Source organism: Dunckerocampus dactyliophorus, chromosome 4, assembly GCF_027744805.1.
Source record: "Dunckerocampus dactyliophorus isolate RoL2022-P2 chromosome 4, RoL_Ddac_1.1, whole genome shotgun sequence".
Classification (NCBI taxonomy): domain Eukaryota; kingdom Metazoa; phylum Chordata; class Actinopteri; order Syngnathiformes; family Syngnathidae; genus Dunckerocampus; species Dunckerocampus dactyliophorus.
In genome coordinates, this window is record NC_072822.1 from 2,826,223 (window position 1) to 2,849,339 (window position 23,117).

The 23,117-nt window shown below is 43.3% G+C and overlaps 1 protein-coding gene across 11 annotated transcripts in view; it reads right to left on the reverse strand.

The window, feature by feature from the left end:
• Positions 1-23,117, reverse strand: part of LOC129179427 (membrane-associated phosphatidylinositol transfer protein 2-like) — a 72,825-nt gene that overhangs the window by 27,599 nt on the left and 22,109 nt on the right. For 9 of the 11 annotated variants that reach the window (XR_008569960.1, XM_054772639.1, XM_054772642.1 and 6 more), the window contains exons 2-11: positions 19,849-20,107; positions 11,728-11,942; positions 10,189-10,310; positions 9,109-9,342; positions 8,698-9,033; positions 6,549-6,644; positions 2,606-2,710; positions 2,470-2,522; positions 2,269-2,340; positions 882-1,126 (exon numbers count right to left, since the gene is read on the reverse strand). Coding sequence is in view for 10 of the 11 variants with exons in the window: in XM_054772639.1 (XP_054628614.1) it covers positions 882-1,126; positions 2,269-2,340; positions 2,470-2,522; positions 2,606-2,710; positions 6,549-6,644; positions 8,698-9,033; positions 9,109-9,342; positions 10,189-10,310; positions 11,728-11,942; positions 19,849-19,926 (1,556 nt within the window). In the remaining variant the exon portion in view is untranslated. Of the gene's footprint in view, positions 1-881; positions 1,127-2,268; positions 2,341-2,469; positions 2,523-2,605; positions 2,711-6,548; positions 6,645-8,697; positions 9,034-9,108; positions 9,343-10,188; positions 10,311-11,727; positions 11,943-19,848; positions 20,108-20,304; positions 22,861-23,117 lie in introns of those variants that run through there. The other 2 variants (XM_054772641.1, XM_054772644.1) reach the window with 2 other exon arrangements.

Here is a 23,117-nt window from a genome sequence, read left to right on the forward strand (position 1 = left end):
AAAATTTGAATAGGTTGTCGTTCATTTTTACCCAAAACGGGCCACAGAATAAAAGCAAACAGAAGAACTATACTGCTGTGTCATAACAGTGTATGATATGCTGCAAAGAATTAGAAAATGAGGATAGAGCATGAGGATGGATTTACCCAAAATAGTCAATATAATGCATTATTCTGCTTGCAAAAATAAATACGAATGATGGGATTTTTTCCCCCAAATATGCCAAGAGCTATAGACAATGCTATTGTAGACACAGAAATCAGAAGATGTATTATTACAGTGGAATAGTCATGATAGTGCTGCCTGCTATTAGGATTCAGAAACTCAGTATAGACGGCCAGGATACATTCTGTGTCTCAAATTTGCAAAAAAAAAAAAAAAAAAAAAAAATGTAAGCACTATTCTGGTAGCAAAATTCTCAAATTGTGGAATTCAGTGACAAAGACACAGAAAGTGGAAGCAGTATTACGCTGGATTAGTTATTATTAGTCTTATTCATCTTAGAGTTGGCAAAGTCAGGGAATGATGATGACCATGTGCAGCATTACTGACTATGCATGGTATACGTCTTACATTTTCATGATTTGATTTGGACAAAATGTGCCACAATCTGCAGAAGAATGTTTGCGCTATGCTGGTGTCACATGATCAAAGAGTGGAAGGTGACAACAAGGACAATTAAAACATGAGAAGAATATAAAATGCGATTTGAAGAATTACACTGAATGACAGTGCATGGCATGCTGCGTGGAGCTATAGAAGCCCAATGATTGTCAGAATTGATTTTTGCACCTTTGGGGTGCAGACAAATGTAACAGATTCTTCAACTATGAGGTAGAGGAAGACTAGAAGCATGCAAGCAGCTGTGAGCGCCGTCTTACTTGGACACCAGCGAGAAGGCCTCAGAGCAGATGGCGGGGCACGGGACTAGACGGATGGCGAGGCGTCCCAGGGCGGCCGGGTAGTGAACGCGCATGACCGTGTCGAAAGCCGTGCTGATGGTGTTGACGTCGGCCTGCTTGCCGCTATGTTCGCCGCCGCCCGTGTCGAGGATGTTCCCTCCGTGCAGAACCAAGATGAGCACGTGGATCTTGGACGGCTGCAGACACTGCTGGGCCGAGCTCTCCTGTGAACAGTAACAAAAGTTGACCAAATACAAGAATACTTGGGCTCCACTGGAGGATACTTTGGCTTCACTGGGGTTTTGGAAGTTTTGCGCACAAAACACAGGTCCCACTTGGAACTAGTTGGATCGAGTTCAGATCTTGCACGTGTTTAACAGTAGACTTAATTATTATAGTGCACTGTTTTGCTGCATAACTATTAAGATACACCCGTGTACAGCTTGTATAGCAGAATAGATTTACTATCCACTGAAAATAAGTCAACACAGCCATTACTGTGAGTAGCGAGATAATTGCGTCTTGCCTACTGTTGTCTGGGGCTGCATGAGTGCTGCCAGCACTGCGGAGCTGCAGTCAATTGAGGGAAAAGCTGATTCCAACATGTACTGAGAATCAGAGCTCAGTCCAAAATGATCACGATGATGACAAGTGCCATGCTGACGAAGCTGAAAGTGATGGTCCTCCAGACCTGAACCCAACTGAGCACCTGTGGGACATCCTCAAGCTGAAGGAAGAAAGGTGGAGGAGTGCAAGGTGTCCAACATCTACCAGCTCCACCAATGATGTCATCATTCCAGTGATTCCAGTCACAACCTGTGCAGCTCTGGGGAAACCAAGGACACAATGTGGACATGTCCACTGTGAGCTGTACTCACTTGTGTTGCCAGGTGTTTTGATAATAAACTGATTTTCTTGGGACAGTAAATCTATACAAGCCGTACACTGACTACTCTAAAGTACATCCAAGTTCACTTTCTGTCATATTGGCCCTTTACAAGATAGAATAAAATGTGAGGACTGTCCCCATTTTTGTCCGATACTGTATATTTCTCTCTGGTACGTAAATAAGAACATCCAACAGACAACCAGACACAAGCAAAAAACCACGAAGGGAAACAAAACGGAGTCAATTTACTGTTCAACTCACACCACAAAGCAGTCTTGTTGCACAGGTTTGACCCAAAATGTCACATTGGGAATGTAAACAAGGTCACAGCTACAAGGACACAGGAGCTGAACACAGGGTGGTGAAGTCGGGCAGTACCATGGACTGGGTTCTGGGCGACGGCACACGGATGGGCGGGAGGGGGGGATAGTCAGTCAGGGAGGACTTTGTGGGAACTACTGGGTCTGAGCTACTTACTGACTGGTGTGGTGTTACTGTGATGGTAGGAATGGGAGAGCTATCGGCTGGGACTCTAACGCAGCCTCGCATCTGAACACAAGAGGACAGAGGGGCTCAGGGACATAGAAGCCCTCTCGGAAAGTAACTGGGGTTTCCATCGGGATGTGTAGTTCTGTAGATTAGTCACGTTTCAGCCAGGGTCATAGGAGACAAATGTACCTCATCTAGCCTTTCCCCACTGGTCACTGTGTCGTAGTCCGCTGCTATCTCACCTGCAAACACACACACCACATGATCACTTTCAACAGCCATCGCCAGGCTGTTGACGTTAATTAAGACGGCTTGACTGTCATACCGGGAGTTTCTTCCATGTCTGAAGTTTCGATCTTGTCTATGAAGTCATTGGAATTCCACTTGGTGATTGGTTTGGGTAAGACCTCCTCACCGTCTGAGAAGTCCTCTGCAGGAATTAAATTAATTAATTAAATCTCTCTTAATGCAATGGAGGTCATTCTCCTCACTTAATTTATACGATTTATACACTCAGGTGTACAAAATTATCCAAATTCTGCCCGACTAAAGGTATTACGCAAAATGTTCTTATTAAAGCCAGTGCGTTTATTTACCTATACCTTAAAGAGAGCAGCGTTAATTGGAAGAGAGCCTGTTATTTCTGAAATTTGCAAACTCTTTATATAGAACTACTGCATTTTTAACTTCAGTGCAAGAGAAAGTGAAAAGGAAAATCTTTCTTTGACGACATGGTCATTTATTAGGTACACGGCACAGCACAACAGCAACAGAACCAATGTTGTAATGGAAGTAAGAAGCAAATTGTTCAGCCAGTCAGGTGTAACATGCACGAGTGGCACAGAACATTTTAAAGCGCATGCAGAAGCAGGTAAAGCTGATGGGATGCTGGCCACTCATGATACTTCAAATGCAGCTACGACCATGTTGCGGAGTTCATAATGAAAATAAAAAAATTAGGGGGTTGTGTACAGCCACGGCTGTTAATGCCAATGTTTTGCGACCCGGCGCTAATTATAGTCCCCGGCAGTTATTGGCTTTTCTAGATAACCCACCCACAGACTACAGGAGACTCAGCAATGAACTGCATAGAGATGTTAACTGTAGCATTTACGGTACGTTAACAACACTTTCAGTGTTATACAGTCGTCCCTCGCCACATTGCGGTTCAAATTTCGCGGCTTCACTCTTATCACGGGTTTTCAAACATATGTTAACAAATCATTGTGCTTGAATACGAGCTATTATTAATTTTTAAAATATGCATTGTACGGATGTTTGCCTCAATTAAGTATTTTCAAGCATAAAAATGGTTAAATTAAGTAAAATACAAATATAAGGCATGAAGAAGGTGCATTCATTATGTCTAGCATATTGGTTAATACTAGGGACGTAACAATAAGAAAATTCCATGATCACGATGATTGTGACCAATATTATCACATTAATATCTCGGTACTGCTGAATGTGCTCAAAATGTTTAAAAAGTAGCGGTACACGCACTGAAGTCTAACAAAGTTATATATAAGAAAATACACACGATATCCTTTCCCTGGCCAAGCTCAAAATTGCAAACTGAGCATGCTCGCCCTGTTCTGAATGCTTCCCCGCTTACAGGGCTCGAAAGGGCACGTGATCATGCGATGCATTATGGGCCGCGGGCGCCATTTTTGAGAGCAAGAGCTTTTGTTTACATCAGAGTTGTTGCTTTGGAGAAATACACAACGTAACAAATAGCTGCTTCTCCAAGAAATGAGCAGTGTCACTGGTCTGTGAGTTTATCCAAGTCTGGTTATCAATCACGGTTTTACAATAATTTTAATTTGAAACGATAATACTAACCGTCGGGAGTTTTACCGCGGTTAATCATTAATAGTAATCTTTACATCCCTAGTTAATACGAGTATAAAGGTGACTATAGGGGTGTTATTTAATGTCTAGAAGGCTCTAATAATGTTAAAACCCATATTTAGAAGATCGTAAACAGGTTTTCGATGCCATAACTACGAATTTTTAAAGAAGGAAGCCTACTTTGCAGAAATTGACTTATCGCGGGCGGGTGTGCAACCAATTAACCTCAATAAACGAGGGATTACTGTAGTGGTAACAATACTGCACTGCATAAAGATAGGTATTTCACATATGCAGTCACCATGATATACCTGAATATGGAGGCCAAACTACAAACAGAACTTATGGAACTCCAATCACAATAAAAAACATTTCAAAGATTGTCCAGGTTAGCCTGATATTTTGGTCGTTGAGTGTAACATACATATAACAACAGTACATGTTTATTTTCTAACCAACAATATACCTGGATGTAGTTTTTATTTTTTTGCCAACATGCACCGCCAAACATAAAGGAAACAAGATACAAGACTGGCTTTTTCTTACTTTATTCCAATAGCAGTTGATCCCGTGCTAATCTGCTAAATGTACCGTATCATGTTTGTACATTTAAAGATGAAGCATTCATTACAGTGACAGTACCACTTGATCCTGTCATCATCATCAAAAGTATTTTGGGATGTCACCCTAATGTGCAGAAAGGACTTCCGTGAAATCGTAAACTATGGTCACCGCACTTGATGAGACGTTGGTAATGTAAGGTTACCAGGACTCATTTGTAAGGCACGCAAAGATAACTTTATTCAGATGGAGGTAATACAAAATGTGTCAAAACAATCAATAATGGACCACTGAGGGAGGTGGGGAGGGTCGTTTATTGCTGGGATGTATCATGACTGGGACTAAGTGTGCTTGTGATTTATGAACTTGATGTTACGATGAGTCCTCGGCCAGATTCATCCGGCAGAGAGCGGCGGGTGAGGGGCCGTTATTTCAACTGCAGCCCAAAGCATGCTGGGTATCTGGGAAGCTTAAGAACTGATCTGTGGTTAAAAAGATGCATACAGAGTCAGCTTCCTGGAAACATGCGTCAATTAACACGGCTCCATCTATCTATAGAGCGGCCTATTACAACATTGGTGCACAATCTTATGAGATCCAATACCAGAGCTGCCTTTATAAAGATAATAATGCTCACTTTTAATTGACAATGTAAGAGTATGTATTATACATACTTGCTCTAGCAACACAATATATGCACAACACCTATCTAATAATCATTTGGTCAGTTAATGCATTGTTAGGAACCAAATAGAAGGAACTGAGGCAAAATGGACTGCAATACTCGTATGCAACCAGGAGAGGCGCTGTTAAACCAGGCTCTTATTTTTTTTACCAAGTATGTCATGTTTAACATGTTTTACAATAAAGATATTCATGTGGAGTATTTTCTATATCTAAATTGATTACAAAAAGATAAAATAATAATAACAATTAATAAATATTCAGTAAATATATTCATGTATGTACTAATATGAACTGCTCAAAAAAATGGAGGGAACACTTAATGACAGTGTCAATCACGCCTCTGTGGAATCAAACTGGCCACTTAGGAAGCAACACAGATTGATCAATTTCATGCTGTTGTGCAAATGGAATATACAAGAGGCGGACAGCAAAAAAACCTGAATAATAATAATCGTAATGATAATACATTTGATTTCCATTGATAATTTTTGTGTGCTTTTGTTGTCAGCACATTCAGCGATGTAAAGAACAAAGTATTTAATAACAATATTTCATTCATTCACATCTAGGATTATTTTAGTGTTCCCTTTATTTTTTTATTTAAAACATTTTAATATATAGAATTAATTTTCCCATAATCAAGCTGGAAAATGTGTTGTGTTGACATAAAGCATATCTATGTGACGTTTTTGATATTTAAATATTTTACATTAAAAAAAATGTTCTTATAGTCAAGCAAGGGAATTTATTCAGAAATTTTGCATTTATCAAAATTGATAATTACAATTTGTTGTTGTTTTTTTTTAATGTATACATTAAACATTTGTGTTTAATTAACACAAAACTTTCCACAGAAGTTCCTAGAGGGGTGGAATGTGGGCCAAGGAAGTATCCATTTCATTTTGGAACAGATCTGGAGTAATTTAATTATTTTTTATTCCGTTACAATCCGCTTGCATTGTGGACAAGTGGGGCCCCCACTATGTAAGACGCATTACCACCACCTACAGGACTGGAGTGAAACATCGCTCATGGACATGTTTAGGATGTGCTTTGTCTTATGAAGGCAGGCTTTTTGATACAGCTCATGTACTGGCTCATTAGGTTGTGCGAGTGTACCCAATGAAGTTTCGGGCGAGCACAAATCGGGGAACCAGCCCGCTGCTTACCATGCGCATCAAAGAACTCCTCATCGGAGCTGTCGTCCGAGTCTCGCGCTATGCTCTGCATCCTCCACTCCGAGATGCTGTGGCGGGACGGGCTCGCTGCAGGAACACAGAAATTCACTGTTATTGTTGTGGGACATGTGTTTCTAGTCTCAGCCTCATTCGTTTTTTAACACGCTCTCCAAGACCAAAGAAATATTGCCTCCACCGGCACCCCCTCCCCCCCACACAGTGTTATATAAACATGCAACAGTCTCTGTGGTGCACTGCTTCATGGCAGATGGACTGCTTGGTGGTCATGCGGGTGTGTGAAAAGTGAGGCTCAGTGCAAATTAGAGGAAATTGTCCACGCACGATAAAAGCAGCGCTCATCTGTCGTGAGCAGTCGGCCAATGGCAGCAAGGGTTGCACCGAGTGGTGTCGCTCTGAAGTGGCAGTGGGATTACAGCTGTGGCTGTCACTGCCAAGTCTGTGATGTCAGCAATATTGCTAAGAATAGCCCAAGAGGACGCACAAGTGTGTGTAGAGTGTGGGGTACAGGTGGCAGACCGCCACCACAAGCCTGGGGGTGAGAGTGGAGCTAAAAGTAACCCAACAGGTTGTGAGTTGTGATTGGAGGTAAGTTATGTAACACTGCAAATGTGGAGGACGGAGGGAGTTAATATAGCTGACTTGGGTTCCTGCATGGCCAGACAGGGAAGCCAAGCATGGCGGGCGTCTCGTGGATACATTCGTTCTTTGGACCAGGGGTTCTCAACTGGTCTCAACCTGAGACCCACATTTTCAAATGGTCGTTAAGTCACGATCCATTTTTGTTTAAGTCATTTTTATTTTATTCATCATTATTAAATATATTATTATAATTTGTCATATATTTTTATTTAAAGGTGTTTACATGCCGTACATGTGAACACTGGGACACATACACAACAATGGACAAGCGGCAGCGTGCAGTGACACAAACAAAAATAACACAGAGCGATTGAGAGGTTTTGTGATGTACAGTGTAAATGTATCACTCTTTTCAACGCATATTGTTTTGAGAAGCAAAACGCTTACCTTAAGAGACCCCAGCAACTAGCCGGAACTACTTTCCTCCACAACAAAAAACAAACAGAACTCGGCTCACGGGACGAAGTGGTGGAGAAGTCACTGTTGATGGGGATGTCATATAACTTTCACGTCAAAAAATCCCAAATATCCCTTTTAATGTAATTTTTGACCAGCTGTCCAGAATGGATCCGCGAACCCACCAGTTGAGAATCACTGGTTTAGACAAACTGTTTGAGACTGGATCAACAGCACCTCAGCTGGTTGCACACATATGGTGCACTCCATTTTGCCTGTATTCAAGATGCAATTAAACAATTCCACACAACGGTATTGTAAAACAATTTCCAGTTCAGACAGTTTAAAAGAGCTTTTAGTAAGCCTTATGGGGAGTGCACCGTTTTGTGTGCCTGCAGCGCTAATGCTAATGAGCTGTGTTTTCCCATGCCTTTGTGTGTGTCTCCAAGAAGCACCATCGTGCACTTTATCCACATACACACAGTAACTCTGCACTTGTCCAACGTAATAGATGCCATATATCACAAACAATAATGTAACATTAACTCATTCAATCCAAAACATTTTTTAAAAGACAACTCCTTCAGTACCGGCCATTTTGACTGATTTTTCAAGGTACACAGAATATTGTGTCCTATGGTTTTATAAAACATGGAACCTACCAAAAGAAAGATTAGACTCCTGTCTTTTGCTCAAATATCTAAACAACTGTACTACAACATAAACAACACAAATGTTTTACATCAAAATAACAATTTATTTACAAATATAAAACCATGAACAATTTACCATTTTCACATTTGGAACGGAATTGTGTGTGTGCATGTGTGTGCGCGTGTGCATGCGTTAAAATTTCCCTACAATGCGCAACCTTCTGCACGCTACACTCCAGGCTCTCTTACTTCCTCCTCGCTGTTGAGTGTGTTTTTATATGCAAATGATCCATGCGGATGTGGAAGTTATTAAAACTGCTCTAAACACGACATCTACGTATTAGAGTGCAGCTACCTCTTTTTGCCCATCCCTAACACTTAGCAATTGCTATGATGATCTAGTGACGCTATGGTACAGTATTTCAACTCACCTCCTCTTTTGGAAGAGCGGGAGGATCTGGACGAGGTGGACCACTGCTTGGTGAGCACCCCCCGGGGCTGCAGCGTGTCCGTCACCGTGCTGACGACCACTTCTTCTGCCTCTGTGCAGCTGCTGGTATCCTGTGCCTCCTGCTCTATGACCGGTGGCGCCGTGCCTCCGTTGGCCTCGGTGGCCTCCTCCACCTGGCAGAACTGGGCCATCTTCGCGGCCAGGGTCCTCTGGGTCTCCAGCTCCAGTTCCCTGATGTCCTCCATGGTCAACCCGTACCACTCGTCCTGCCAGCACCAGGCCTGCCGGTGGGCACGCACCATCACCTTTCTCAAACCTGGGGACAAAAAAACAAAAAACCTTTAGAAGTCTTAAGAATAAAAAGATGCTGCTAGAAGCGATGAGCACGCACCAACGTCATGGATAAAGCGTTCAATCTTGGACTGCATTCCCCAGTAGCGGAACTCCACCTTGCACAGCTTGTAGGCACACATGATGGGGGTCTTTCCTGGATTGTTGTTGTAGTCTTCTATCCAGTCATCCATCAGAGGGCCCCTCTGAGTCTTGGCAGACTTGTAGAAGCGTGGATCCTCCTCGGCTTTATACTCATGGGGAGGGATAGGGTCGGTCACTATGTCGATGGGGTCTGCAGCGAAAAAAAACAAACAAACCCAAATTTCATTACAACTTTATTGTTAATCAAACCAAATGGCATCAAATGTTATCTTGTGACAGTTTGGTGGCAATGGTATCGGATCTTACTGGAAGAAAGCTTGGGCAGAACCAAGAAGAAATGCTGATAATAGCAGATGTTATCATGATATGTAATGGTCGCACAATGTAGCTCATGATAACATTTAGTGTAGCAGTATTGATGGAGACCGCACGGTAGCCGAGTGGTAAGCATGTTGGCCACACAGTCAGGAGATGGGGAAGATTCGAATCTCCGTTGGGCATCTTTGTGTGGAGTTTGCATGTTCTCCCCGTGTGTGCGTGTGTTTTCTCCGGGTACTCCAGTTTCCTCCCACATTCCAAAAACATGCACGTTAGGTTCATTGGCAACTCTAAATTGTCCATAGGTATGAATGTTTGTTTCTCTATATGTGCCCTGCGATTGTACCCCGCCTCTTGCCCAAAGTCAACTGGGATAGGCTCCAGCATACCGGCGACCCGAGTGTGGATAAGCGGCAAAGAAAATGGATGGATGGGTATTGATGGATACGAGTGGAGAGCCTGTTTGGTACTCTCATTTCAAATAATGGCAAAAGAGTTGCAGTAGCAGAGTTTGGCCACAAGTGGGCCTCAGCAGCACCTCATGTTGAGAAAATATGAAGCGATTGCAAGAGGCCACCAAAATTACACTGTGTAATAATCTGTTGACATTAAAAGGTAAACCTCTCCATTGCAACAGTGCAAAATAAGGTTTACGCAGGAGTTTGCGAGCTACAAGTGACATGAAAATGGTCCTGGATGAACAAGTTAGTAGTCTCACCAATGGTCCTCTGCCTCTTGTCTGCAGAAGACATGTTGAAAACGTCTGCTTGGGTGCCGGTGTCGGCCATGTAGTACGTCTCAATGTCAATGGAGAACTTCTCCACAAAGGGACACGTGTATCTGAAGGACAAGACACATATTGCATCACTCCTGATTCTGGGCGTCATTATGGTCTTAGTTTATGCCTGCTCTCCATGGAAGTCTTCCTCATAATCACAACTGCTTCTTTCTTTGAGTGACAACACCCTCTTGCTGCTGAGGATTAACGTGTGCCCATCTGAGGCGCCTGCAGCTCAACTGTCACTGCTTGAATACGTGCGTCAACAAGGCACTTACTTGCAGTCTATCAAGTCTCTGACAATATAGTCAAGGGCAGGCAGTCTCTTTTTGGCACCTGTACGCCTCCATCGGCCCCCACGCAGTCTGGCATGCACCCAAACGAGAGAGCCTGGAAGATCAGACGGCCTGGGAGCGCCTTCAGAAATACTTTTACACCTGTTCTGATGTCTGAAATTATTCTTGGTACCACTGCGAATGATTGGCATCGACTTCAAAGTAGTACACAACCTAAAATTGTGTTGTATTGTCAAGGTAGAATGTACACTTAAGTACCGCAAAGGGTATTTGCATTTGCATTTGCGGCCCATGGTACATTATAAAAATATAATATTAAAAATATAAATATAAAGTAAAAAAAAAAAACACAAAAAATGTATTAATGTAATTAAGAGGAAAAAAGTGTAATCAAACCGCCAACCTTCCGGTATCCGGATGGATGCTCTACCTCCTGAGCCACTGCTCCCCCAATTTGTAATATTATGAGGAAAAATAATGTCATTTCAGTAGGATATGGTTGAAATATTTAAGAAAAAATACATTATTTTTTAAAAGGATATGATGAGAAACACAAAAAAACAAAGTTGCAATGCTTGGAAAATTAGGTTGGGGAAAAAGTTATAACATTATGGGAATAAAGTCAAAATATTCTGGCATTAAAGTCATAATATTATGAAAAGAAAATTTACTAAGATTGTTTAAGAAGAAAGTTGAAATATTTGGAAAATTAAGACCAAAGTTTATACTAATAATACACTTTTTCGCCGACATCACAAAGCTGAGATGTAGTTTTTTCTTGAAATATAAATAACTTCTTAGCATACATGTGTTGCTTTACAAAAGCAACATTTCGTTTTTTTCATTTTGAATGTTACCTTGTTGTATGTGCTATATGGCATCTATTACGTTGGACAAATGCAGAGTAAAACGTGGATTCATTGCACAATAATGCTTGTTGGAGAGACACTCTGTTTGTGACGGGCGTGGACGAGCACAGCTCATTAGCCTTAAAGCTACAGACAGCCGCAGTCAGGATTACTAAAAGCACTTTTAAATTGCAGCATCAAGGCCAGATTTTGGAAAACACACTTCCAATACACAGCTGCAGCACCTCTGAGACATTTAAGTAGTTGAAAAATAGTATAACAAGGGACCTTTCAAGCTTTGCAAGGTTGCATGCTACACCTCTGCCAGAGCTCACCGGGTGCGGGTGTAAGGGTAGGCGTTCCACGACTCCTCTTCAACCCTAAGCGCCGCTTTGGGCAAGATGGAGCGAAACCAGCTCGGAATGTGCATGCCAATGTGGTAAACCTTGTGGGTGTACTGGCCGCTCCCACCAGGTCCATCCGTGTACGGTTTGTTTTTTAAGATCTCCACTCCGCTGCCCTCGCCAGAGCTCTCCTCTCTGCTCTTTTTCTGCAAGAAGAAGAAGAAGAAGAAAAAATATATCACACTGAGATGTGTTAATATTTGACAAAATGAAGAAAATGATGTATGGATGTTCCTTTTCAATTTAGGTGACAATGGACACTGATGCCATCTCCAGGGCGAGAATGAGATCCTGCCCCAAGTGGAGGAGTTTACCTCAGGGTCTTGTTCATGAGTGACGGAATGATGGTAAGCGAGATCGACAGGCAGATTGGTTTGTTGCGGTGAAGAGGGAGCAGAGCAATCTCTATTCCTCCCCTCTAAATTGTACTTGTGTAGTGTTGCAGTAAATGTGTTCGTGTGCTAGTAAATGAGTAAAATGGGTGGTGGACAGGAAGTGACGTTGGGGAATCAGTTTCACAAATTTTAGCTTGTCGTAGGTTATGCCTGCAACAGTAGAACGTGTTATTAATATGGTGCTTGACTTATTATTTTTCTGTGCCTGTTGTGAAATCATTTAAACCTGCAACAAAAGCCTGCTGTTCCGGCGATCAAGTCTGGTGCTTGTCTCACTGAACAATTACTGACACCTAGTGACCAATGTAGAATACCACATTCACAACTTATCATCTTCTTTTAGTTCATTTAGCCATTTTTGTGCTTTAAAATGCGTACAATTTACTTATATATAATGTTTTTTTTTGTTGTTTTTTTTTTTTACTAAGAAGAGGCCGTATTCAACCATGAACCAGCACGATTTATTCATGGATTTTTGAAAACAGTGAAAGAGGGAAGCTGTGAAATTTGAACAGCCATGTGACTAACATATTTATGCCATATAAAGTAAATATATGGCATAATATATTGTACAGTATTAAAATATAAAATGTCCAAACATAATATAAAAATATTAAAAACACCTATACATTTAAAAATACAGGTGGAAATCTAAAAATCATAGTGTGATATAAAAGCTGATCAAATACAGATTGCATGTACAGTTTTACTCAGAACGTGTCTGCATCCTATCTGGATTCGACTTCACCTCCTTTTGTCTGCTGAAATTCTAAATAGTAGTGACAAAATGATTTCAAAAGGCCTCAAGCCTCGAGTGTCCTTATTCAGCTGCTTCAGTTGTGTTGCTCGACTCAACACTTCCTGAAGGTCTTGACAGCCAAAAGGTGCCACGCCTTTTCTATATTTGCATTCCAGGTGCTCACAGAGGCGGCGCCTTCGGGTGCAGTTGAGCACCGCCAACAGCAAGGTGACTCAAAACGGCACACACACACACACAAGTAGGCACGACATGGGAAACGGAACTTTGGCAGTTGTAAAACCCTGAGCGAGAAGCTATAAACTATATTAAAGGATTATCTCTTACGAGTCGTCGCCCAATGTGGCCAAATATGCCAAACGAGGGACCGGCTGCAACGTTTAGTATGGAGTAATTGTCAAACTGATGCCTTCAGTCATTTCCAAGGGAGAGGCCATGCTATGAATCTGTGGAGTCTGCTGGAGGAGGAGAAAACGAGGCGTCGGGTGCACCAGACCTCATTACCTCTGACAGGCCATTCATTAGCCACAGGCGCCGCTCTCAACAACAATGCGGACGCAACCCAGACGCCACGGAAAAGGTCTGGCTGTATGTTTTGGGTCATTGTCATGCTGGGGCACCCATCCGCAAGCCATCTTCAGAGTTCTCATCCAAGATTCAACGACCCATAGCCCCGTTCGGGTTCAAGTCTTCCTGTACTCTCAACAGAGAAACAGCCACAAAGCACAATGTTTCCACCTCCGAACACGTTGAGTCGAGTCGAGGCCTTTTCTTGGTGACCCTGGGCCCAGCTCCCTTGATATCTGGTCCCTCGACTTTCTCAGAATCACCCTGACCCCAGAAGAGGAACTCCTGCATGGAACTCCAGCACAAGGGCGATTGACTGTTGTCTTGTAGTTTTTCCATTCCAAAATGTATGTGCCAATAGTGGTCTCCTTTTGTCACCAAGCTTCTTACAGATGGTCTTGTAGCCCATTCCAGTTTTGGGCAGGTCCACAATCTTGTCCGTGTGGTCCTTTGACAGTTCTTCGGTCTTGCCCATGGTGGTGGAGCGGTTTGATGGACACATACTGTAAGCAATGTATTTACGCTAGTCGAAGATCCTCTCAATCTGCTCTCCAACCCTTTTGGACCCACGGACCGGCTCGCGTTCCCACAAACCTCCGGCAGGGTGGGGGTGGGAGTTCTTGATGTACGGCCACATATGCCTATAGCGTTCTAATTTGTCTTATTTATTATGTATTGTGTAAACAACATCAAATTAAAAGCACAAAATGAATACAGACCCACCTTCCACCAGTACAAGTTTTCAAGAAAGAAGATGATGTCACTGTTTGATGCCTGTGCTAACAGGCACATGAACTTGCAGCTGTGCACTGAACAAATATGCACATGAGCACTCAATAACGTCGTCAAAATGTACCTTTATGCATTCAAGCACAGTACCAGCATTTGGGAGGTGAAAGAAAAAAGTAGTCTGTCTGTGCGGCATGCAAGAAAGATTGCACACACACACACACACACACACACACACACACACACACACACACACACACACACACAATCTATGGTGCGTTCAAGGACGGGACGGGTCACCGCTCGCAAAAACACAATGAAACAAAGCAAACATGCAAAAACTGTGGGATTTCTAACTGTATCTTATTTTTTTAATAAAATAATGTCTCACATTTCCAAAATTGATATGCATTCACATACAATTTGATGTAGTTGCAATTTTATAATTATTTTTAAAGTGCTTTTCTTTTTTTTAAATCATTGCACCTGAAAGTTTTCCTGTGGCCTCGGTTCGGCCCCACCCACCTGGGGGACACCTGCTCTATATGACGGGAGTGCTTACAGTTTATGCATGACGTGCTTGTGTTTGAATGTATGCCTTTACTGTGTTAGCCATTTGGTGAGGGCACGAGAACAATTTGGTTGAGTAGCACTACGCTAGTGCTTCTACCATAAATCCTGTGTCAGCACTGGACTGTCATCCTCACATTTTCCCTCAACCGCCATCAAGTCACCACTAACGAAACGCCGTCACCATGAAAGGCTGCTGCTGTATGCGTTAGAATCCGACTTCTCCGACAGGATGGGAGTCACATCCTGTTTTTTTCCTTTTTGTCCCCTCCTGGTGCCAAGTTAGTTCACAGAGTTTCCTGATTGAGATGCAGCTTTTCACTTCGCTCCGCAGACACAGCCGTCAGAACGCCACGGATGCGGGCGAGGAAAGGAGACGCGGCGAGATGCGACCATATTTCATTTGTCACACATCCCTCGCGCATGAAAATCTCAATGATGAATTCGAAATGAGTTGTCAAAAGAAGACGGGCGACATCGTGAGGGGAAGCTAAAAAGGACGAGAGAATGTACGGCGAGGCCATTATATAGGGCTCCATCTATACACCGACAACGGCTCGCAGGCAAGCGGGGAGGCCTTAAATGCTGCAGTTGCCCCGGTAACCAGGCAGCGATGGAGTGAGGGAATCTACAGGCACAAGTCAAACCCAGAATGCAGAACTTTTCTCTCCTCTCACCGTCGTCCATTTCCTCCCTTCATTCAACCCCTCCTGACCGCCAGCACGCTGCTGCTGCTGATGTCACGGTTGCCACGGAGACCGAAGCCTCACAGCAATGAGGCGATGCAGCAAGGGTGAGGTCAGGGGGAAAGGTAACTACAGGCCACTCATGTAAGAACTCCCGTCCAATGCATGCATGACACAAACATGCATAACATCACTACAATAATAAATCATTTGAGTCAATGGGTTGTAGGTTGTGGCATGGGGGACGCTGATTGCTTTGGGGCCTGAGCCGCTGAGTCATGTTCTCAAACCATCTACAGCACGAGTCTCCAAAATGCGGCCCGAGGCGGGCCATTAAAGCTGATTAAGCAAAAAACAATTGTAACAATTTTAAAAAGAGCAGTCATTTTATAAGAATAAAGACAAAATATTATGAAAATAAAGTGATAATATTAAGAAAAACACACAGAACAAAGACTAAAGTTGCAATTTTAGGAATAATTCTAATATTATGATAATAAAATCTAAATATTATGAGAATGAAGACATAACATTAGAAGAAAAAAAATTACAAGAAGAAACCAGACAGGCTGTTTTTTCTTCTTTAAAATATAATAAATATAATATAAATAAAATATTTTTGAAATTCCTTTCCTTTCCCCTCTAGAAAAATTGTGTGATGGGGGTGCATGGAGGGCAAATACATTTAAAACAAATGAGCAAAAGCGGATAACTAATATAAACTCCAAATGAAAGTGAAGCAAACTTCTTTGCCATGAACTACACTACAGCGAACGCTAGCGGGCGGTTGTGGTCACTGAATGGCTTTGTGTGTAGAAGAAGATGAATCTAAATACTATTTAGCTGAGAAGCTTTCCCTGCCGAAGCCGTCACTGTAACGGATAATAATCCAGGCGCCCTACAGCCGCGTAACTTCTGCCTTCATTCAGCATGTATGATCGCTAGCAGCTAGCGATCATACAATCAGTCAGAATGCAGAACACAATAGGCGGGTTCTCCCTTAGCCAATCAGTATTATTGTGGCTCTATACATACTGAGTCTCACATGAGTATACAACACCCTCTACTGCTAGCAGTAGTAAATACAATAACAGACACATGCAACAGAGCCCCAATAGATCACTTTAACACACCATAAGGACGCAGAACACAATGCGCGTTCATACGCTGTTAAAAACTTGCATGTGTGTGCACGTTGTGTGTGCGACTCGGAATGGATGAGTATATTTTCACCGCGTTGTGTTTTACCGCTTTAATGTAAGGAGCGTTTTACAATGCCCGATGACGACGTGCAGGTTCTGAGTGAAAAAAGACGAGCAGCACGTTTACTCTTGCAAACAGCTCGTCTTACAGAGAACACACTTCCGGCCTTCAAAATAAGAGCGCTGCCCCATGTCTGACAGTGTAAACAAAATAAGAGCATCATAAAAAATATCTTACATATGCACCTGGAATTCTGCTGAATTAAATTATATCGTCATATCATGATACGTCCCAAAAATATTGTGATACATGCTAAGGTCCATATGGCCCAACCCTACTTTTAATACTATCTACTGTGTTACTTTTCACTGACTACCGAAATGCACATGTTTGATTTTCAGTCTATTTTAAATCATCATCAATCGTTTCTACACAGCGGGATACATCAAGGTCACATACAGAAAGTGTCTTCTTCCAGACAGACCATTGACATTTAAACAAAGTTTTATTGTATTATTTCAGCTTCTGTAGCTTTAACTTGTCTACTTGTTGATGTAAACATTGCCCCCTCCCTCTGGCTTCGTCGTCTTCTCTTGTGAATTGAATGTTGTTAGGAGCGGTGCCATGACACTCCACTGAGACTGACTGAAACATGGTACCTTTTCATTTGAAGTGAATCGGTGCTTGGCAGTATTGACGAAATTTGGTCGGTGCCTTTAAAAGTACCGTTTTCGGTACCCATCCCTACCATAAGGTAGGTGAACGAATGCGGCAGTGCCGTCAGTGTGAGCTCAGTTCAGTATTAAAACGCTGTGCATGTGTGTTTTGCTTTTTCTTTGTCTTGTAGAGGGCTTTTTTGTAGTTCAGCATCAAAGGTATGGGTCAAAGTCAAGCTGGAAGGTTTGGCTGTAATTACATTTGAATATGAACAGTGGCTAGCTTCTTTTTACACTTGTGTGACTATTTCCGATATTAAAAAATGACATGACTGATGCATACCTGCAAGTTGAAGGATATCTGTTACTCCTTCATTGTGCAGGATAAGACTGAGTGTCTTATTGTAATTATGTTTTAGCATTAACTGTGATAACTTTGTGTTTGTGTAAGCTAACTACCATGATTTCCGTTGTATAAGCCGCTAGTTTTTTCTCCAGTACAATTTAGGCTGGTATCGGCAATACTAATCCGATACCAATACTGTGCAAATACGGGTACATTTCAAAAAGTAGCAGATTTCAAATCTCTGCAAACTCATAAAATAAAAACTGTAAGACATCAGTGTAATTTATTCATTTATTGTAAACTGCATATCATTTCGACAAGATCTCAATAATTTAGTTCCTTTTAACTGTGTTCCTGTTAATGATATACATTACCTCAAATGAAGTATCAAAGTATCAATATTTTGATATCGGAGTATCAATATTTCAGTATTGACCCGCACATCACTACTCATCGTAGAGGCCGCGGGGAGAGGGGCATGTGATGCGGTTTTCAGGTTGACGGCGATCGATTTAGTGGCTTTTGCTCGGGCCTGCCGGTGGATCTTAGAAGCGTGGAGTGGTGTCGGGGGGTCAACTGTTGCCGGTGGGTTTCAGGGGTCTGGACTGCTGCATGCTGGGGAGGACAGCACGGGGTCGAGGGCTGATTTGCCTTGGGGTGGGGAAACCGGCGGCTTGTGTGGTGAGGGAATTGTGGGGCTGTTCGGTTCTGACACTGAAGAGACGACTTAAGTGGCTTTAGTTCCCAGGAGGAGGACGAGGACTGTGATGAATGACTTTGTGGGTAGGCTACTGTTTAACCATCCGTATTACACGCACTGTTCGAAAAAATCTTTCTGTGTACTAAATATTCCATGTTACGATGTGGACACCTGCGGCTTACAGACAGATGCGGCCTATGTACAAATCTTATTTTCTCTTCAAATTTAGTGGCTTATATACCGGTGCGTTCTATAGTATATAGGAAATTACAATAATCCTGAACAGCTGCACACAAAAGTGTGAACATCTATCAAAACATGCACCCCTACTGCACTGCCTGTGTGTTATTTTTCTGACAAATACAGGTACACCACATGGTGGCACTCTTATTAAACCTCCGAACTCTGACCCCATAAGTCTTAAGGATCAACTTGAAATTTCTCAACAGAGCTCAATGCGCTGCTTTACAGTACAAAACACCCGCTACAGCTTTTAGGGTGTTTAGCCGAATCGCCATGAAATTTGGCACACAAGCACATGCGTCAAAAATGTGAGCAAGATTGAAAAACATGGTCGCTATCAAGCAAAACATCTTTGCAGGGGCACGGGTGGGACTTAGCAACTAATTGTCCAGAAGTCATTCATCTTTTGTCTAATGGTGACTATACAGGTATGTATAGGACACTTCTGTGGCAGTTACATTACAATGTTAGTTAAAACATTGCCTGTACATGTTAAATGACAAACTTTTGATAACGGACACAGATTGACCCTTTTCCTTTTCCAATTTCTTGGCATTATGATTGAAAATGTGAATTTCCAGGCAGTTCCAGGTAGTTCAAAGAGTGTCAGCTAACAGTCCAGTAGCTTTTTCCGTTGAAGCCCAGCTACATAACACATCTGCTCAACGTTCGCCACGCAGCCACAGTTAAATAATGCAGAGTGTTATGACGGTCTGAGTCGGCTTCTCCTGTGTACGGCGGATCAGCTGGCAGCCCCGCTGGATTAAATAAATCCTCCAGCATGTGCGTACACCAAATGAGGAGAAAATCTTTGAAAATTGTTTGCTGTGGATGGAACCCCCCCACCCCCAAAAAAAGTCGTAATATTTAAGTGTTTTGACCCTAAAGTTTGCTGTGGCCTGAAGCCTCACTCGCAAACACAAACCCTGCGGTATGTGTGCCCCCACCCCTCTTTCTTCAAGAGGAAACATGCAGCCTGTGACGGGTGGAAACGGGCGGCTTCAGAGAGCTTAAATTGGATAATCTAAGCAGCACACAAGCCCCCTTTGTTCCGTTACTTTACCACCAGCATCATCATCACACAATGTGACCAGCGCCTCTGTTTTCACAACTGGTCATGCTTGCTGGGAGTGTGAGCACAGGATGAAGAAAGGGCAGGGCTACGGGGTTGAGGGCGTTGAGGTGATGGCGGGACCTCACCTGGATCATGTAGAGCTGGGCGATGCGGTACTCCTCCACACTCATGGGCATGGGGATGCGGTACTCCTTGATAAGCATGGTGACGTGGCGGCGGTGGGGGCGGAGGGGTTGGGTGGAAAAGGACTGATATAGGAAAGGACGGAAGGGAAGGGGGGGTTAGGGGAGGAGGGAAGGGAGGGAGGGGGGGGACAGGAGAAAACTCCGGAGGCTCCTACAAGCGGCTCGTCAAGTCAGCCGCCGAGGTCCACATTGATGGCTCCTGTGAGAAGAAGAGAGGTAGATATTAAAAACGAGGGAAGCCGTACTTGGAGAATTAATAACGACAACCCATTAACACAGTTAAAAAAAAAAAAAATGAAGAAGAAGAAGAAGAAAGGACCGCCTAAAGTCCTTCGCTGACAGCATCCATCACTCAGCGGTGAGAATAAACATTTTTTCCAAGAAGTGGAGGCTCACAGTGGGATGTGCTGCATCTGTGCTCCCAGCATCCACGCTCCATCCAGCATCTCACTTACAAGTAAAGCACTTCCCTTGGTAAACTTCTCTACTTATACACAGGACCACAGCTTGGTGTGCGTGTGTGTGTGTGTGTGAGAGAGGGGGCGGGTGGCCGGAGCGTAAAGCCTTCTTCACCGACGGTCCCTAATGATTGCCCAACTTTCAGCTATGTCACATGTTGGGGGGCTCACTCAGCATAAGAGGGATTACAGTTTAGTGGGGAGCATTATGTAAAAGTTCCCCCCCTCCTCCTACCCCAGTGCATGATTGGAGGTTGCACAAATAGCAGCCAGGGCTGGACCAGCGCTGGGCGAGGGTGGAAGGCGGTGGCGTGGGTTATACATGCGCAACATGTGGGTGGCGTGTGAGTTGCACAAGTCTGACGGAAAGAGCAACGCTTTAAAGACAGGTGAAGAAAGATCACGCACGTCTCACAGCACGTCGTTGTGTAGAAACATTGTCGTTTTTTTGGTGTTTCCATAATAAAAAAATTGCGACTGGCACACAAAAAAGGAAAAACGGATTTGTCTCGTAATGTCGTCAGGATAGCGACTGCAGTGGCTCACAGTACCTAAAGATGCGGTGGCAGACTTGGTCTCCAAAAAAACCCATCACTTTTGTGCCATAACAGATGCCAAAAATGCCATTACTTCCTTGGTGTTTGCTGCATTTAAACGGTGTCACTGTCATAAGCCTCTTTAACAAAGATATCCCGCAATAACCGGAACAGAAGAGACTGCATTTTTCGGCGTTTGCCTTTTACACAGAACCCAACAAAGTGGAATACTACTGTTGACTGTGTGGGCCTTCACACCGCATCACGGCATCACCGCGATCCCATAATTTAATGCGGGATTTAGTCAGCACAAGTTTCTGCAAAGTCCCTGTCCCGGCATTATGACATGGTCATAAATACAGGCGCCATGCCACCTCCGTTATGGGCTTTGATACCACCTCTGAAATGTGAATGCCAGGACAACCTTGACCCCCAGTCCGTGTCAGTGCTGTTTGTATAGAAAAAAAAATACAGGCAGTGTAAAAGGGGCTACAGACACCCTGGGCGCCTACTCTTTTATTAAATAATATCAGTTTTCACATTTAGAAAATAACAGCCTCTCTCCTTTTAACCCCCACTTCCAATTAACGCTCTGTCCTCTTTGCGCTTTAGCTACATAATTACCATACTTACAGAAGGGGGTTCAGTATCTTGCCCAAGGATCATGGGAGGACGGAGGACTGATCCCGCAGCCGTCAGTTTGAGAGACGACCACTCCACCACCTGAACCATGCAGGCCCTAAGAAGTTACACACTGCGTAGTTCAAGAAAAAACTCCATCTGAGCTTTGGAATATAGTTATCTCTATTTTTAGAATGTGCCGTGGGCCGGTAAAAAAAACAGCCGCGGGCCGCAAATGGCCGCACTTTGGACATCCCTGATTAACAGTATATTAAGTATATTCAGTGCGTGCAAACAGTATGGCGGCATGAAGAAAAAGGTACGAAGCATTACATAAGCTCAACGTCCACTCATTCCTGACCACGTTTCTTTGGCAGCCGGCCATAATCGCGTTAATATTCCCACTGCGTCACTTATCCACCAAACAAAGGCCAGCATTGGTGAGGCACCTGGAGTCGCACGGGGCCCTGGTCTTCCATGTTCCTGTGTGGGCGCCCTCATACTCTAAGCTTGCGGACGCATGCAGCCAAAGCGTTTACCTAACAGGCTACATTGCTGTTTTGGAATTATATCATCAGTGCACTGCAGTGGATAAAAATCAGAGCAGGGCGCCGCGTTTCGCTGAGAATAACTGTCCTCTCGGGAGAAGCAAGGATATAAGTAGGCTAAGCAGAAAAGGGCCAAAAGGAAAGCCCTCGGCATCCAAGCCCGAGAGGTCTCAGGACGCAGGAGTCTGAATTTAGAGGGGAAGGTCACAGGCTATGTTCCACTTGGAGCATGCATCAACTAGGTGGCAGCAGCTCAAACAACAGCTGATGCTTCTACCACCTTCTGAGGACCCTCTCAGACACTCCTCTTAGCCAGGAAGTTTAGCAGGCTTCTGAAAATCTATTAGTGTGACAGGGTGAGACAAATTGGAATAAAGTCATCAACGACAACAAGACAATACAAAGAAGATCTGCAAATGGAAACTTTGCACCACGCTGACCACAAACGACTGGATTCAGAGAAAGACACAGACCTGGACAACGAGTTATTTTCCCATTTTAGCAACACGGAGGAATAACATTCAATTTGACAATAAATGATCAATTATTCATCTAAACAGCAGAAGCATGTACAGTAGAGCTCCACTTTTCGCAAGGTTTACCCCCATAGAATTGTCTGTTTTATGACACGGCTCACGACAAACGCTACTGCTCGCTTGACGCTGACGTTCTCCTCCGAATTCAGATCAAAATGTATACATGCATTTTCATAAACCCCAACGCCCGATCTCAACAACGTATTTATACGTTTTTTACATTTTTTTGCACGAGAGGCTAAAAGAGGTGATGACGCAACTGCCCACTAATGCATTTGGCTTCAAAGCAATTTTATGCCATAAAACCGGCCACTATGCAGCAGAAGTGCATTTGATCAGAGCTCGGCAGAGCGCATTTGGACGGAAGAAACGCACATGACAGGAACGAGGAAGTGAGAGAGCGTGGAGGAGTGTACCGTGCAGAAGGTTACGCATTGCAAGGACAATTTAACGCATGCACACACACGCGCAAACACACACATGTTCAGTTCCAAATGTAAAAATTGTAAA